The sequence below is a fragment of the Cricetulus griseus genome, chromosome 7, assembly GCF_003668045.3.
Source record: "Cricetulus griseus strain 17A/GY chromosome 7, alternate assembly CriGri-PICRH-1.0, whole genome shotgun sequence".
NCBI lineage: Eukaryota > Metazoa > Chordata > Mammalia > Rodentia > Cricetidae > Cricetulus > Cricetulus griseus.
Genome location: NC_048600.1, coordinates 118,153,436 through 118,170,833, shown reverse-complemented (window position 1 = coordinate 118,170,833; position 17,398 = coordinate 118,153,436). Strand labels below are relative to the sequence as shown.

At 44.8% G+C, this 17,398-nt stretch overlaps 1 protein-coding gene across 4 annotated transcripts in view; it reads right to left on the bottom strand.

Annotated features, from left to right (window-relative positions):
• Tlk2 (tousled like kinase 2) overlaps positions 1-16,379 on the bottom strand; it is a 102,504-nt gene extending 86,125 nt beyond the window's left edge. For all 4 annotated transcript variants that reach the window (XM_027427862.2, XM_027427864.2, XM_027427866.2 and 1 more), the window contains exons 1-2: positions 16,251-16,379; positions 14,101-14,183 (exon numbers count right to left, since the gene is read on the bottom strand). In XM_027427862.2, coding sequence (XP_027283663.1) covers positions 14,101-14,181 — 81 coding nt within the window. In that variant the 5' untranslated portion in view covers positions 14,182-14,183; positions 16,251-16,379. The remainder of the gene's footprint in view (positions 1-14,100; positions 14,184-16,250) is intronic.
• Between the last annotated feature and the right edge of the window lie 1,019 nt (positions 16,380-17,398).

Genomic DNA, 17,398 nt, shown 5'->3' with positions numbered 1-17,398 from the left:
GGTTGATCTGGAATTCACAGCAATCCTCCTGCCTCAGATGCTGAGTGTTGGGATTATAGGCATGAGCTACCACACTCAGCTACTGATCCTTCTTTCAAAATAAAATGCATTTTACTGCCTCGATAACATTGTCTGTATTCTGGAGTCTTCTTTTGCTAATCAAATATAGCCACATGAGCATTTATAGAGTATCTTTGTAGAACAGCTTTTTCCACCTGTTGAAATTAACATTGAGATTTAAAGTTGGGAATGGTGGTACATGCTTTGGAAAGCTCAAGTGGGAAAAAAAACCCAAGTTTGAGACCAACCTGAGCAACACAGAAAAATCCTGTCTCAAAACAGAATAGGTTTCCTTTAAACAACCTGCAGTTGGAGCTGTTTGATCTAGTATGGCAATCTTTATTACATAGTCTTACTCTGTGGCCTAGGCTGGCCTAAAACTCACAGTCCTCCTATTTCAGTCTCCCAAAAGCTGGAAATGGAGAGGAGTTCCACCAGTCCTGACACCTGGTACTTTCTTCTTGAGACAGGGTCTCAGGTAACCCAGGCTGGTTGGTCTTGAACTCCCTACATAGCCAAGGATGACTTTACACTTGCCAACATGCCTAGTTTTTGTGGTACTAGGAGTCTAACTAAGGGTACTTCATGCATTCTAGGTAGATACTCTACAACCTGAACTAAGCCCCAGTCCCTCTGAGCACTCTCTTTTCATTTTAACATTTTAACATTTATTTTGAGTATATGAATGTTTTGCTTGCATGAATGTCCATGTACTACATGCATGCCCGGTGCCCAAAGAGGCCATATCAATCTCATGGACTGTCATCTTTCTTAACATGGCATAAGGTAACATGGTCTACCATCTGTGCCAGCATGTCCTGAAAATGGCCTAAGGATTAGAGAAAATATTGCAGCCTCTGAGATTGTAAGAAAGCTGTGGCAGGAGTTGTGTGGCCCCTACTATTAGTGATCAAATACACAGCTGAGGCTGAGGTGCCTGTCTAGAGCAGCCAGCAGTTCTCAATCCATGGCAAACCTGTATCACCAAAATATTTACATTATAATTCATAACAATAGCAAAATTACAGTTCTGAAGCAACAGTGAAAATAATTTAAGAGGTAGGGAAATCACCACAACATAAGGAACTGTATTAAAGCATCACAGCATTAGGAAGGTTGAGAGTCACTAGGCTAAGCCAGGCATGGTGGCACACACCTTTAGTCCCAGCACTCAGATCTATGTGAGCCAAGGCTACACACACAGAAACCCTGTCTTGAAAAACCAGAAGGAAAAAAAAAAAAAAAATAACCGCTGGGCCAGAGGGAACTTGCCTGTGTAAGGGAAGAAAAACAATGAGGAATAGACACTTAGCAGGCTTCTTCCATCCTAGCCTCTGATTTGGAAGGAAAAGTGATTAACGGGGAAGGAGGAAATAGAGGTGCTGGTTTGTCATTTCCTTCTTTCTAGATTTTAAAAATTTCTGTATGTGTATAAGCCTGCATGAAGACACACACATAATTTACAGGAGCTCTATGAGACTAGAGGAGGACACTGGACCCTCTGGCACTGGAGCTCCAGGCAGATATAAGCTGCCATGTAGGCTCTGGCACCTCTGTAGAACAGTGGTAAGCAAGCACTTTTAACCAATGAGCCATCATCTCTGTCACCCCTGGCTTGCCATTTTTTTTTTTTTTTTATGAAAGCACAAGGGAAATCAAACAAGGAGCCTGTCTAGGTCATTCAATAGCAAAGGAGTCAAAATTTGTGTCAAAAGTAGGAAAAAAAAAAAGAGGTTTGTGTTCGGCCAAAGTTCTTTTTTTTTTTTTTTTTAGATTTTATTTATTTATTATGGATATAACAGTCTGCTTCCGTGTATATCCATCCACACACCAGAAGAGGGCACCAGATCTCATAACAGATGGTTGTGAGCCACCATGTGGTTGCTGGGAATTGAACTCAGTACCTCTGGAAGAGCAGTCAGTGCTCTTAACCTCCGAGCCATCTCTCCAGCCCTTGGCCAAAGTTCTGAAAGAAAGTCAGATTCTATGCTTCTGATCTTCTGGGAAATTATGAAAAACTGAACAGTTTCTGAAGAGGTGGAAGGAGATTAACTTGGGGGTGGGAACCATCCTAGCAGCTCCCCTAAAGGGTCGCCAAGGCCAAGACTGACTATTCACATGGTAATAGCAGATCCTATGCTAAAATGTGCCAAGCATGGTGGCGCATACCTTTAATAATCCAGCACTTGGAAAGCACAGGTAGGAGAGTATCTGTGAGTTAGAAGCCAGAATACTCTATGTAGCAAGTTCTACCAGCTGTACTGTACAGTTAAGGCTGTACAGTAAGACCCTACCTCAAAAGAAAACAGCACATCTGTTGGCTTCATACTTCATGTCCTTAGTGAGTAGGACACAATTAGCTCCAAGGCTGCCTGCATAATAAGTATGGACGTTCTGCCAGGACAATCCTGTGTACCATTACTGCAAGTTTCATCTAAGGCTGCAAACTGGCTGGGTGAAATGGAGCACTAGAGAGGCAGAACTTATTCACCCAGACCAAGCCCTTTCAACTGCCAAGTGTGCAGTAGTGCCCACACCCATGCTGCTGTAGCTTACACTCCAATTCTGACAGAACTGATACAGGCCACAGGATCCTCCTGGGACACACTTCTTGCAGTTTATAGCAGTCACAGAAGCTAAGAGCCAGTGAAAGGCTTTCTTCTCAGTTTGGTGTATTAACTCTGCCCGTTGCCAAGGTTTTCATTGCTAAGTAGCTCTTTGCTTTCTTCCTACACAGTCTCCTCTTAGCTATGATTTTGTCTTCTTCAGACACAGTTACTTTTGTTCAACTACAGTCTGAAAATTATTCAGTGGGAAAGTCCAGAAAGAAGTCTTTTTTCCCCCGAGACAGGGTTTCTCTGTGTAATAGCCTTGGCTGTCCTGGAACTCACTCTGTAGACCAGGTTGGCCTTGAACTCACAGAGATCCACCTGCCTCTGCCTCCCAAGTGCTGGGATTAAAGAATTTGAGCCACCACTGCCTGGCAAGAAGTAATTCTTAAAAGTTTTAAATGTTGTTCTGAGCAAGCTGATGAAATCCCATACCATAGGAATCTGTCCTACCTTCCACGTGAACAGCTCTGCAGCCTCCCTCACGCTGCCACCTGTTTCTCAGCATCCTCTTGGGGAGCAGTCTGACTGCTGAGAGCATTGCACTGCTTATGCTCTTGTCACTCATTTTACTTACTGGCTACAAACCCAAGAGGAGTGATGTTGGCAACTGGGGTATGTCAAAGAGAAGCTGGGAAGTGTCTCCTTTAAGTGACAAGGTGGAAGTTCTTAAGTTAATACAGAAAGAAGAAAAACAAAACAAAACTAAGACTTGTATGCTGAGATTGAAAAGATGGGTCTTACATGAAGGGGGGGTGATGGGGGGGAAGAGAAGGTGCTGGTTTTGCTCTCACACATGAATTAGAAGAACTACAGTGCTTAGGCAAGATAGAAAGGGCATATGTATAGGAAAACATTGTGTGTGTACAGGCACATAAACACAGTTTATCATGGTCTGTGGGACATTTGTCCCTTGTGCATTAAGGTGGGACTGCTGTAGACTAATTTTCTAGTTGTTATCGTTACTGTTTAACAATGGATCAAATAAATCAGTTATAGAGTTCACTGCTGAGTATCAAGTGTCATTTCTCTGTTATTCCTGCTATGAAATACTCAAAAAGTAAGAATGATTTTTGGACCAGGTGTGGTAGCCCCCATGCCTTCAATCCCAACATTTGGGAGACAAAGGCAGGTGGAGTTCTGTTAGTCTGAAGGAAAAGTTTGGTTTACTTTGAGAGCCAGCCTAGGCTACATAGCAAGAAAAAAATGAATTTTGTTGTCTGTAAAATTTCAGACAGCCACAGTTACTGAAGTCTCTCCAGAGGCCTAAAGAACACTAAAAACCCATGGTATGAACTACTTGAGACAAACGAAACAAACACAAGTTCTCAGGATGAGGACCAGCATGCTCCCTGATGGGCCATCCTGCCAGCCCTGATATCCTACTTTAAATTTTTTATTTTAAGAATATTTTAGGGCTAGGGATGTAACTCAATAGTTTTTTGTTTTTGTTTTTTTCCCCAGCATTGCAAAAAACAACTAAAGCGGACCTAGAGCAGTGGTTCGCAATACCTTTGGGAGTTGAACAACCCTTTCACAGATCATCTGAAAATAGATATTTACAATATGATTTACTATAGTAGCAAAATTACAGTTATGAAGTAGCAACAAAATGATTTTTTTTAAGATTTACTATGTACGGTATTCTGTTTGCATGCATGCCTGCACACCAGAAGAGGGCACCAGATCTCATTACAGATGGGTCTGAGTCACTATAAGGTTGCTGGGAATTGAACTTAGAACCTCTGGAAGAACAGCCAGTGTTCTTAACTGCTAAGCCATCTCTCCAGCCACCACCACCACCCCACAACAAAATAATTTTATGGTTGAGGGTCACCACAACACGAGGAACTGTATTAAAGGGGTGTAGCATTAGGAAGTTGAGAACCACTGGGCTAGAGAGATGGCTCACAGGTTAAAGCACTTAAGTGTATGAACCAGAGTCAAGATCCCCTGAGGGGCGGGAGTTGGGGTGGGGGGCTGGAGAGATGACCCAGTGGTTAAGAGCACTAGTTGCTCTTCCAGAGCACTAGGGTTCAATTCCCAGCACCCACATGACAGCTCACACCTGCCTATAACTCCAATTTCACAGGATCTGACACCTTCATACAGGCACACATACAGGCAAAATACAAATGCATGAAATAATTAAAAAAAAAAACTCCCTAGCACACATAAATACAAGTGGACATGGACAAGACCATCTTGAACTTAATTATCCTCCTGTCTGTAAGACACTGAATTATAAAACTACTTTGAGGCTAGAGAAAACAGCTTAAAGGTTAAAAGCATGTACTGCTCTTGCAGAGGACACAAGTTCAGTTCCCAACAACCACGTCAGGCATATCACCTGTAACACTGGGGACACCTGTGGACACCTGCACACCTCTCGTTCTCCCTCTCCCTCTCTCACACACATAACTTTAACTAAAGAAAAAACAGACTACCTACAATGAGTGCTGTACTGCCTGGGTGCCTGGGTTTTGAGACATGCCTCTTCAAGGCCCTAAATTAGCCTAAAAATGGGCAAAGGTGTTGTCATCAGCCTTTGATAAAGTTGCATATTGCAATTTCTGTAAGAATCAGCAATAAGAGTAGAAAGGATAGAAAGACCTTCAAAGTAGAAGGGGCATTGGAAGCCTCTAAAGCAAGAGTATTGTAATACCAGCATTTCAGAATGTCTAAACTTTGCTCTTCTAACTAGGGCTGTGTGTGGTCCCTTCTCACTGTTTCCTCCTCAGGGGGAATAATGGCATCTGAGAGTGTCTGTGAAGCCCTGTCAGGGGGCATTCTCGGTTCACATACTGAGGAAGGGGTGTTCTTATGACCTCCAGTTGCTTGGAAGGGACTCTCTCTTCAACATTTCCAACTTCTTTCTTTGAACCTTACACTGTAAATAATGGTAAGTTGTGGCTGGAGGGATGGCTCACTAGTTAAGAGCACTTGTTGCTGTTGCAGAGGACCTGGTTCAGTCCCTAGCACCCACATGGTGGCTCACAACCATCCATAACTTCAGGTTCAGGGAACCCCATGCCTTCTTCTGGCCTGAGAGCACCAGGTTTGCACACTGTTCACAGACATAGATGCAGCCATAAATGCTAAAACACATTAAACAAACAAAAAAAATCCTTTTTTTAATTTTATAAAAAGTAATCAAAGAAAAAATTCTGGTAATACTGAGATTTATTATAGTTTAGATCAAAACAATTTTCAAAACCATGTGTTGAAAGCTTGGTTCCTAATTCAGCTATGTTCAATGGAGCTTCAGAAAGTGACAGGATCAAGAGTTCAGACTTCATCAACAGATGGAGCATGGTTTTGTTTTTGTTTTGTTTTCAATACAGGGTTTCTCTGTGTAACCCTGGCTATCTTGGAACTTCCTATGTAGACCAGGCTGGCCTCAAACTCAGAGATTCACTTGCTTCCAGAGTGCTAGGATTAAAAGTGTGTGTCACCACTACCTGTTTTATTTGCTTCTGTTTGTTTTAATGTATTACAATTATTTACCTACTTATGTATATTTGTATGTGTGTGTGCGTGTGCGTGTGCGTGTGCGTGTGCGTGTAACCACAGATGCACTACGGTGGGCATGTGGAGGTCAGAGAACAACTTGTGGAAACTGGTTTGCTCCTTCTACTATCCGAATCTCCAAGAACAAACTCAGGCTGTCACTCTCAGTGGCAAGCACCTGCATGGGATTTTTACTGGTTTCTTGCTAGGCCCTTGGGAGGTCATAGAAACATAGTGGACTTAGGTGAAGGGAGTGGACTCATAGGGTCATGTTTCTTGACATCTGTATCTTGTCCCTGAACCCCTTCTTGCTCTGCTTCCTGCCATCATGAGGTGAGTAGCCGGGCTCCAAGCCCTCTCCACAATGATGTTGTGTCTCACTATAGAAGCCAAGAAACAACAGAGCCAAGAAATCACAGACTGAATCAGTGAATAGAAGTAAGTGTTCATCTCTAAGTTGGTTCTTCACAGGTAATTCTGTTATATACAACAATGGGAAACTAACATAATTACGCACAGGCACATGATAGACAAGTATTCTACCACTGAGCTATATTTCTCAGCCTTAAATATACATTCCTTCTTTCTTTGAGATAAGGCCCAAGCTGACTTTAAAGTTGCTATGTAGCCAAAGATGACCTTAAATTTCTGATCCTCTTGCCTCCATCTCTGGAGTGCTAGGATTGTAGGCCTGCATCACTATGTCTGGTTTCTGGAGATGAACCCTGGGCCTCACAAATGGTAGGCAAGCACTCTACCAGTTCAGTTTCACTTTAAGCTCTTTAATGTACATTCTTTTGTCACTTTTTTTGAGACAGGCCTTTTGAGTTATAGACACATAAAGTGTAATCTTACAAAAACCACACCCATAATAAATCTACAATTTCCAGTAACGTGAAAACATAAAAGATAATTGCCAAAGGCCTAATGAAAAGTCTCTCATATGAAAAAAAAAAAAAAAAGTTGCAGTAGACTGGGAGTGGGGGTAATGCACACCTTTAATCCCAGAACTTTCGAGGTCCAACACTTGGGAGACAGAGACAGGTGGATCTCTGTGAGTTTAAGGCCAATGTGGTCAACATAGGAAATTTCAGGACAGCCTTAGCTACACAGAGAAACTCAAAAAAGTTGCAGTTGGGGAGGAAGATGAATATGAGCAAAGTGTAATGGTATACATGCATGAAAATGCTATAATGAAACCCATCACTTTGTAAGCCAACGTACATGCATGTACATGTATTTATAGATGTGTACATACCTCCTTATTGGTACCTTAACTTAGTCTTTCTAGGGCAGTTAACCTAGTTTGCAAAAAAATCAAAAAATCTTTTCATTTTGCAATCATATTTCATTGTTTATATAAATCGATATTATGCAATTACAAAGCACACTGTAATAAAGTAATCCTTAGCAAGTCTATAACTCAACTAATGGGAGAAATGCAGTGTTCAACAATACAAGTTGTAAAAGAAGAATAGAGGGTATCTGTTAAGTCATTGAGTTAAGTACAGATTTGTTAAACAACATCTGTTACAAAGATATAAATTAACTTCTGTTATACCTGGAAAAAATATATAACTAGGGGGCCAGGGAGATAGCTCAGCAGGTAAAGGTACTGTCCCCAAATCGAATAACCTCAGTTCAGTTCTGGAACTCATATGGTAGAAGGAGAGAACCAATTCCCACACGTTGTCCTCTGATCTCCACAATCGTGAAATGGCACATGCACCACTCCGAACATATAAATAAATAAAATGTAATAATTTTGTTTTTGTTCTTGTTTTTCGAGACAGGGTTTCTCTGTGTAGCTTTGGAGCCTATCCTGGCACTCGCTCTGGAGACCAGGCTGGCCTCGAGACCCGCCTGCCCAGATCTGCCTCTGCCTCCCAAGTGCTGGGATTAAAGGCTTGCGCCACCAACGCCCGGAGCAATAAAAAATATTTTAAGCATATTTAACTAGGTATAAGCAATAGTGCAAGCAAGGCTGGAATCCATCTACCCTTCCATCTCCAGAATCAGAGACAATATACATTTAAATTGCTAAACAGGAGCAGAGTAAATAATATAAACTGTGACAGGTCTTAATTGAAAACAAGATACAGTCAGTTTTACATTATGAAAAGTGAATTATCTAGTGCTTAAAGAAAGATCTAGAACTAGGCATGGTGGCACATGCCTTTAATCCCAACACTTAGGAAGCAGAGGAAAGCAGGTCTCTGAATTCGAGGCCAACCTGGTCTACAAAGCAAGTTTCAGGACAGCCAAGAGAGTTACACACACACACACACACACACACACACACACACACACACACACACACACACACACACACCTCTATCTCAAAAAAAACAAAAAATAAAAAAGCTTAACTATTAGGTCAGTAAGAAAGTAAGTTCACAACCCAATTTAACCTTATCAACTCAAAACTATTAAATGGATGGTTCCAGGTCTGTGTAAAAAGTGGCAGCTAGGGGGCTGGAGAGATAGCTCTGAGGTTAAGAGAACCGGCTGCTCTTCCAGAGGTCCAGAGTTCAATTCCCAGCAACCAGATGGTGGCTCACAACCATCTGTAATGAGATCTAGTGCCCTCTTCTGGTGTGCAGATATACATGGAAGCAGAATGTTGTATACATAATAAATAAATAAAATCTTAAAAAAAAAAAAAGTGGCAGCTAAAGCTGGGCAGTGGTGGCACACATCTTTAATCCCTGGGAGGCAGAGGTACGTGGATCTGAGTTCAAGACTACCCTGGTCTACAGACAGAGTTTCAGGACAGCCAGGCTACACAGAGAAATCCTGTCTCAACCAAGAAAAAAAGAAATAATGAGTGGCAGCTACATTGAAAGAATGTACTCTACAGGCCTCTCAATATGCTGAACAGTTCTCTTCCCTATTACCAGCTGACAGAAAACATCACTGTCTCAAACCAAAACTACACAACGCACCCCAAGCCCCAAACAAATTAATTCTGGTTTGATAACGATTCTTAAATAAATCTAATAATATAGAGAAAATTAATGTATTAGTGTACTGTGCAATCATCCCCCCAAAAAACTGCAAAATTAAAAGCCAAAATACAAACAATAAGCAACTGAATATAAGAAATAAATACGGTAGTTTGGACATTTTGTTTTAGCCGATTTTATGTATCATATTGAATTTTAGGTGTAAAGGAATGGAAGTAATATGACAGGTCTACAATAACCAGAAAGTTCAAAGACTGCAACAACTTATAGCACTCTTGTTCATTTAGAAACAATCCACAATGGCACTTACTGTCTTCCTACTATGGGCATCAGGAAGTACTAAAAGTGTCCTGAGCACTTAGGAGAAACTCAAGAGACTGCACAGAACCCACTAGATGGCACCATCACAGGCAATCACTCTGCTCCCTCTGGAGCAGCAAGGGCGGAAACCTTTCTTGATCTTAACAAACTGAAAGCTATGAACAGTGATATCCTCACTGGGAAAGCGAGACCTACAAGTCGTGCAAAACCAGGAAAAGGAGTCTCACCAAAAGCATCCTTTTTATCCAGTACCACTGCCCTCATTTCAATCAATGACCTAAGAGATGTAATGCCTAGTCCTAACCCCACAGGAAGAGAAGCAGTAAAACAAAGTGGTGTCTTTGTTGGATATGGGACCTCCTGTTATAATCCCAGCACTTGTAGGCAGCAGGGGCAAGAGGATCCGGAGTTCAAAGTCATCCTCAACTACACAGTGAGTTTGAGGCCATCCTCAACTACGTGAGACTCTCTCAAAAAATGATCTAGTTTAAAAAAAAAAAGGGGGGGGGGGCTGGAGAGATGGCTCAGCAGTTAAGAGCACTGAGTATTCTTCCAAAGGTCTCTGGTTCTATTCCCAGCACCCACATGGCAGCTAACAACTGTCTGTAATTCCAAGATCTGAAACCTTCCTACAGACATACATACAGACAAAATACCAATGCAAATTAAATAAAAATAAATATTAAAAAAGAGTATCTCTTCCTCTTCCTTTCTCAACTTACTTTTCTTTCAAGTCTCTTTGCTACAAAAATCAATTTTTTTCTGCTGATCACTAAATAATGTGTTTATTGAAATAAATATACTTACCATGCAGACATGTCAAAATATACAATTAATGGCATAAAAGAAACTGAGTATTGATGAACTTCCTAACAAACAGATAATATTTTTGTTTGTTTTTTTCAAGACAGGTTTCTCTGTGTAGCCTTGGCTGCCCTGGATTTTACTTGTGATCTTACTACCTCAGCTTCCCAAGTGTACATTAAAGTTTTCCCACCAACTTGTTTACATGATTGGGGGGGGGTGTCTTTTCAAGACAGGGTTTCTCTGTAGCTTTGGACACTATCCTGGAATTTGCTCTGTAGACCAGGCTGGCCTGGAACTCACAGAGATCCACCAGCCTCTGCCTCCCGAGTGCTGGGATTAAAGGTGTGCACCACCAATACCCGGCTTCTTTACATGATTTTAAATTGAGTCTGGGCAGTAAAATTAAGATGTGATTCATGTCTTCACTAGGACCCATTTCACCATAGGTACACTTGGATATAACCATGATGAAGCTACATGCAGAAGGAAAGAAGCCATCTCAATAAAGATTAGTAAAATCAACTATACAAACTTTCTTAGTAGGAAACCACGTGAATACATTTAATTTTGAGCATTAGCTGGACACACCTATAATCCCAGCACCTGAGAGAGACAAGAGGACCATGAGTTTGAGACTAGCCCAAACTAATGAGTTCCAGGCCAGTCTAGGTTGTACAATAATACCCTATCTCCAAAAAATAAAAATAGATTAATTTAAATGACATGAGACTTATGCATAATTGTCAAGTTCAAAGGCATAACAGTGAGGGCCTAGAGAGATGACTCAGTGGTTAAGAGCACTGGCTGCTTTTCCAGAGGACCCCAGTTCAATACTCAACACCCACATGGCAGCTCACAACTGACTGTAATTTCAGTTACAGGGGATCTGACACCCTCACCCAGACATACATGTAGGTAAGACACCAATGAACATTAAATAAATAGATTCATAAAAAGTAAATGAGGCTCAACAGTGTAATCCCAGACACTCAAGAAGCTAAGGCAGATCACTGGTTCAAGCCTGAGCTTCAGAGCAAGTTAAAAAGAGCTGGCTGGGTGTGGTGACAAATACCTTTAATCCCAGCACCAGAGAATCAGGACTACAAAATGAGACCATCTCAAACAACAGCAGCAAACCCCAAAGGACTAGAAGTACAATGGTAAGGTGCTGGCCTAGCATATACAAGGGCCTGGGTTTGATCCTTTATACTACAAAAATCAATCAATCAATAATTATAAACAAGACCTAGTATGGTCACTCTTGCCTATAGTTCCAGCACCTAAAAAACTAAGATAGGAAGATAACAAGAGTTCTAGGCCAGGCAAAATAAATGTGTCATCATTGGCCCAGATATCAACTTAATATTCAAATAACACTGTGTACTTCTTTCTGAAGCTACTTCCCTTTGAACAAATAATTTATGTCTCCATGTTTATCTTCAGTATGTAATGATCAGAGGCTGATCCACTCCAAAGTACCACCAAAAGTTAGTTACTAGAGTAGCTGAAGAAACAAAGCATTCATGCAGATAATTATAGCCAGGTATAGTGGTACATGCCTGTATTCCCAGGATTTACCAGCCTGGGGTTGGTGATCACATCCCTGGGCTTGACTTGGGATGATCACAAATCACAGGCCAACCTAGGCTACCCATTTCAAAAACAAAACAAAAATTAAAAGAACTACTAGAGCTGGAAGTGTAGCTCACCCCTGTAATCCCAGTGCTTGGGAGATGGAAGTAAGAAGAGCAAGGAGTTCAAGGCTAGCCTGGGTTACATACCAAGTTTCAGGCCAGGCTAGGCTACATGAACCTTATCTCAAAAACCAAAAACTAGTAGGTAATAAATCCTGTGTTCCTTGTCAGAGCTCTACTATTCTGTCATCTGGCAGGATGCATTCTGGCAGTACCCTCCCTGGCCAGCCCAGCCCAGGGTCCTATGGCTGCTGTATCACTACGCAGGCTATGCAGTCTGCACGTGGGTGCAAAGGTTTAAGAGGCAAACTCCACCCTCTCTCTCTCTCTCTCTCTCTCTCTCTCTCTCTCTCTCTCTCTGTCTCTCTCTCTCTCTCTCTCTCTTCACCATCTCTCCAGGAGCAGACAGATCTGTCCTCCATCTCTCCCTTCCTCTTGTCTGTCTGTCTCTCACCGGCCGTCTAACCCTTACCTGCCGAGGGACCCGCTGAAGCCCCACCTCATGCTGTATTATAATACTCTCTGCAGTATTTCTTATTTCTCCTTCTTCCTCTGCAGGGTTAAAGGCACTATACCGAGGTATCATCCACAGCACTTATACAATGCCCAGTATACTGTAGGTATTTTGTACTTTTCAAAAAAATAAAAACTATCAAGCTATCACAACTCAATACAATTGTATGATCCATCAAAGCTAGATTTCCCAAGCATAAGCCTAACATAAACAACTGGCCAGAGCATGAAATTAACACCAAGTTACTATAAGATACAGCATTTCTTTTAAAAGACAGAAATCTATTATGTAGACCATAGTTTAAAATGCACATATCACTTTTCTCAAGCTCCAGTAATATGACAACCTTGGATGGAGCAAAGTTTTTAAATAAAGCATTATAAACAGACATATACCATATACTAAAGCATCCTGTGAGAACAAAGGGGTAAATAAGCAGGTACACATAAAGACACACAGAAAGCCAGAAGTGTGAGCAACATCCCACCTGCCCAATGATGGGGGCCTGATCTCAGTTTACACTTCCACAAGACAAAAACAGTGAGGAGCCGGGCGTTGGTGGCTCACGCCTTTAATCCCAGCACTCGGGAGGCAGAGGCAGGCAGATCTCTGTGAGTTCGAGGCCAGCCTGGTCTCCAGAGTGAATGCCAGGATAGGCTCCAAAGCTACACAAAGAAACCCTGTCTTGAAAAAACAAAAACAAAAACAAAAACTGTTTTTGGGCTGGAGAGATGGCTCAGAGGTTAAGAGCACTGGCTGCTCTTCCAGAGGACCCGAGTTCAATTCCCAGCAACCACATGGTGGCACACAACCATCTGTAATGAGATCTGGTGTCCCCTTCTGGTGTGCAAGCATGCATGCAGATAACTGTATACATAATAAATAAATAAAATCTTAAAAAAAAAAAAACAGTGAAGAGCTAGGTAGACAGTGCAGCAGGTAGAGCACTGGGATCTTCCAGAAGGCCAGGTTCAGGTCCGAGTACCCACATGGCAGTTCACACCCATCTAAACCCAATATTTCAGCACACGTGATGCCCTCTTCTGGCCTCTGCAAGCACCAAACATGCACACTGGGTACATACATACATACATGTAGGCAAACACTCATATACATAAAACAAAAAATAAAAGTGTGAAAAGGCAGACTAAGGATACAACCAGGAGGAATCTACTAGTTGCACATTTGGAGAACTGACAGACTTCACCAGATCCAACAACACTGTATCATGTAACCAACCCAACAGACCCAGTGTATGAAGATCCAACAGCACTGTATCATGTAACTACCCCAACAGACCCAGTATGTGAAAGCTTTACAATGCCTCTTGCTTTCTGAGTGCCTGAAAAGTTTTAACAAAATACAAAATAGAATCTAGATCCACATCCTTGCAACAAACCCCTCAGGAAACCTCTGCGTTACTCAAATGGGAAAGAAACATACTCTCCCAAACTAACACTTAAATGTTCCACAGGAATGACAGGATTTCAAAGTTCACTAGTCCACAAGACAATTTCCCCTGCAACCAACAGCAAGCCCTATCACCCAAGCCCTTCTATTCAGTTCCTAAATGTGTTTAAGTTATACTTTGAAATGTCCATGTTCGCCAAGTTACTCACCTTACTAACACCAACTCCAGTGAACCTGGCCTCCAATAATTCCTGCCTTCGTGGGTCCAGGCTATGCAATTCTTCCATCATTTCTACAGGAAGGAAAAGGGCCAAGAAGCCATGAAAAACTAAATGGGAGAAAGAGTTTTATGTATAAGAAATCGCACAGGAGCCGGGCAGTGGTGACACACCTTTAATCCCAGCACTTGGGAGGCAGAGGCAGTCGGATCTCTGTGAGTTTGAGGCCAGCCTGGTCTACAGAGCAAGTTCCAGGACAGGTTCCAAAGCTACAGAGAAAAACCAAAGAAAAAAAGAAGGAAGGAAGAAAGGAAGGAAGGAAGGAAGGAAAGAGAAAATGCACAGGAATTTTGTAAACCAAAAAAAAAACCATACACTCCAGTGTTACACTCTGACCAAAGTTATTTGATATTCTCAATAGTTATTTCAGGTTATACAGCAGCTCAGGCTCTCTTCTACGAGACAGCCTTTCCTTTTTCCTGAATTCTAATTTGATCTTTTACTCGGGAAGAGGGACAGGAATGGAAGCCTACCCTTGTAATCCCACCTTATAAGCAGCAGGTATCCACAAATTTGAAGGCAGCCTGGTTGGCCAGGGATGCACAATGTGACCCTGTCTCATAAAAACTTTTATTTATAAAAATAAAAAGAAACAGCAAACTCTCCACATTCTCTGTAAAAAGTAAGCAGAGAAGGAAAACAGGGGCAAACTTGCAAACAGAAAACTCCTATCAACGTTTCCATCTAAGTACTTCCAAATATTCCTTTCCCAAACACCTAAGAACTAGTTCTTAAGCTAAAAATAGGATTCGTTAATAATTTCAAATGAATATAGAATGAATCAGAAGCTGCAAATAACTTCAAGAAACCCCACTGTATAGCTCCTTTCTCCCAATAGCTCACATTAGCTAATGAAAATTGCAATTCTTTCATGTTAAATGTAAGATAAACTGTCAACCTGCATTCACTCTGGAAATTAATATAACGCTGCAACAATTCCTTCACAAAATCATTTTCTGACCACTCCTTGAAGCAGTAGGTTTCTCTCCACTCTAGATATCTGCTTTTAGCACTCCTCCCAGGCAGGGAGGGGCAGGAGGACACCATTTTTAAACTCCTTCCCCGACCAATTAATGCAGACACTATGAGCAAGTATGTCCAACCTTTGGAAGAGCAAACTCTTACACCATGCATTGAAAAGCTCTTCAATGTTAAAAGCTGGGAAGGAGCAGACATCATTACATAGAAACCCTCGAACATACTACTGAGTAGTTACTAGAGCGACTGGCAAAATTTTTAAAGTTCACTGAAAACCTTCTCTGCAATCGAACAACTCCACAATTTCCAGTAACATCCCCTCCACAAGTCCTAACTTTCATTTCCCTTCCTGGATGGAGAGCCTGGGGCAAAGGGTGACAAATTAAAGTTTCACTCGCATTAGGAAATTGGTAGAAGGGCAGAAGGGCATCTTTAAAATAAAAGAGGCTGAAAATAAAACTGAGTTTTCCCTAAGTGGGTAAGTGGCCTTGCTCGCCACTCGCCACTCGCCCTGCCCTAATCGAGGTCGGAATGGCAGAGGTTGCAGGCTCTCCCCAGTCCCAAGGTCTCTGGAAACGTTTCCCAAGCCTCCATCCCCAGGCCTGGTCCGGAAAATGAGGCCCCGGCAGTTATGCCATTTAATGTCAACTCACGTTAAGAAAATATCCATCCCATCTCTTTCCAGCGAGCCTTTGGACCGGGATCCTCCCAGAAGCCCCAAACCGGGAAGCAGGACCCACCGGGGCCTGGTCGCGGCGCCCCTCGCCGGCTCCAAACTTTCCCTAACTCTAGGCCCACCTGTCACGGAGGGCGCGAGGGGCAGAGTCGGGGGCGCCGGGGAGGCCACCGAGGCCTCCGGCTCCCCGGAGTCCCCTCTCTCAGCAGGCCGACCGCCTCATCGCCAGGCCTGGGCCTGGCCCATCTTCGGCCCGGCCCCTCAGCGATCCGCAGCCCTGAGGGAGCAGCTCCCGCCTCAGTGCCAAGGAGCTGCGGCCCGACGCCGGCCCGGGTCGCAGCCTCCTCAGGCCGACGGGGGTCCCCGGGACGGTTACTACCCCAGGCCCGGCGCCCTGCCCTGCCCCGTCCCGGGCTCGGCTTCTCACCTGCCGCCGCTGCCGCTCCACGCTCCTCTCGGAGGGGCCCCGACCCGACCCGGCTGCGGACCGCTCCGCTCTCCCCCTGGGCAGGCCCGGGCGGAGCCGGGGCCTCTCCTGAGCGCCGCAACCCCCGCCCGCAGCCGCCGCCGGCGCCGGGCTCCACGAGAGGGCGGGCGGGGGGAGGGCCACGGAGGCCGCAGATCCCCGAGCTCGCGTACAGAGCCAGGCGCCTGACGCGGGCCCGGGCCCGGGCGGCCGCGGGGGGCGCGGACCGGCCTCCTGGCGCCGGACAAAGGCCAAGGGAGGCGCAGAAGGGCCCGGGTCGGGCCGGGAAGTGGGGGTTCGGCCGGCTGGGGCCACTCGGGTGCGGCGCCGGGGGCGGGGGGGTCGGAACCGCTGGTGCCCAGGACCCGCCTCCGGCCCCTTAATCCGGATCGGTTCGGTCCGGATTAGTAGTGATCGGTGTAAACACACTAGTGAAACCGCGTGTTTCCTCGCGAGATTTGCACGGCTGGGAGGCAAGGGGGGGTTCCTGAGGGGGGGGGAGTGCCGACCGTGGGGAGGGGACGCGAAAGGTGTTGTGGGGGGGTCTCCGCTGCCCCCGGCGCTCCGCCTCCTCCAATCAGCGGCGGGCTGGCGGGCAGGGGTTACCCGGGGGACCCCGCGCCGGCTGAGCAGGCCGCGCCTGACGGGGCTACCGAGGCGGGCGACAGGCTGCGCTGGCGGCCGGGCTGCGACGTGAGAGGGCGGTTGGTCGCCTGGGGGCGCCGGGTACGCGGCCGGGCCGGAGCCTCAGGAGCCGCCTTTGTGTGGACGGCACCGGAAGCCGGCGCCTGGGCCGCGGAGCCGCGTCGGAGCCGCGCCTGCCCCGTCCCCGATCTCCACACGTGTGGGTGAGGAGTGAGGCTGGCTCTGCTGCCCCGAATGGATCCGAGGGGAAGCAGCAGGGGCGCCCGCGGGGGGTCCCGGAGTTCGCGGTGCCCACCCGAGGTCCGCAGCCACCGTCCGGTTCCCCAGGCCCCCACGCCACGGGCGCGGGAAGCCGAGCGCATCCGCCTTCCACGTACCTGACTGGCCGGGCGTCTCCAGGGACAAAGGTGTCCTGGGAGCAGAGCCGAGCCCTCACTAGCATGCCCCCCTCCGGAGCGGAGGGC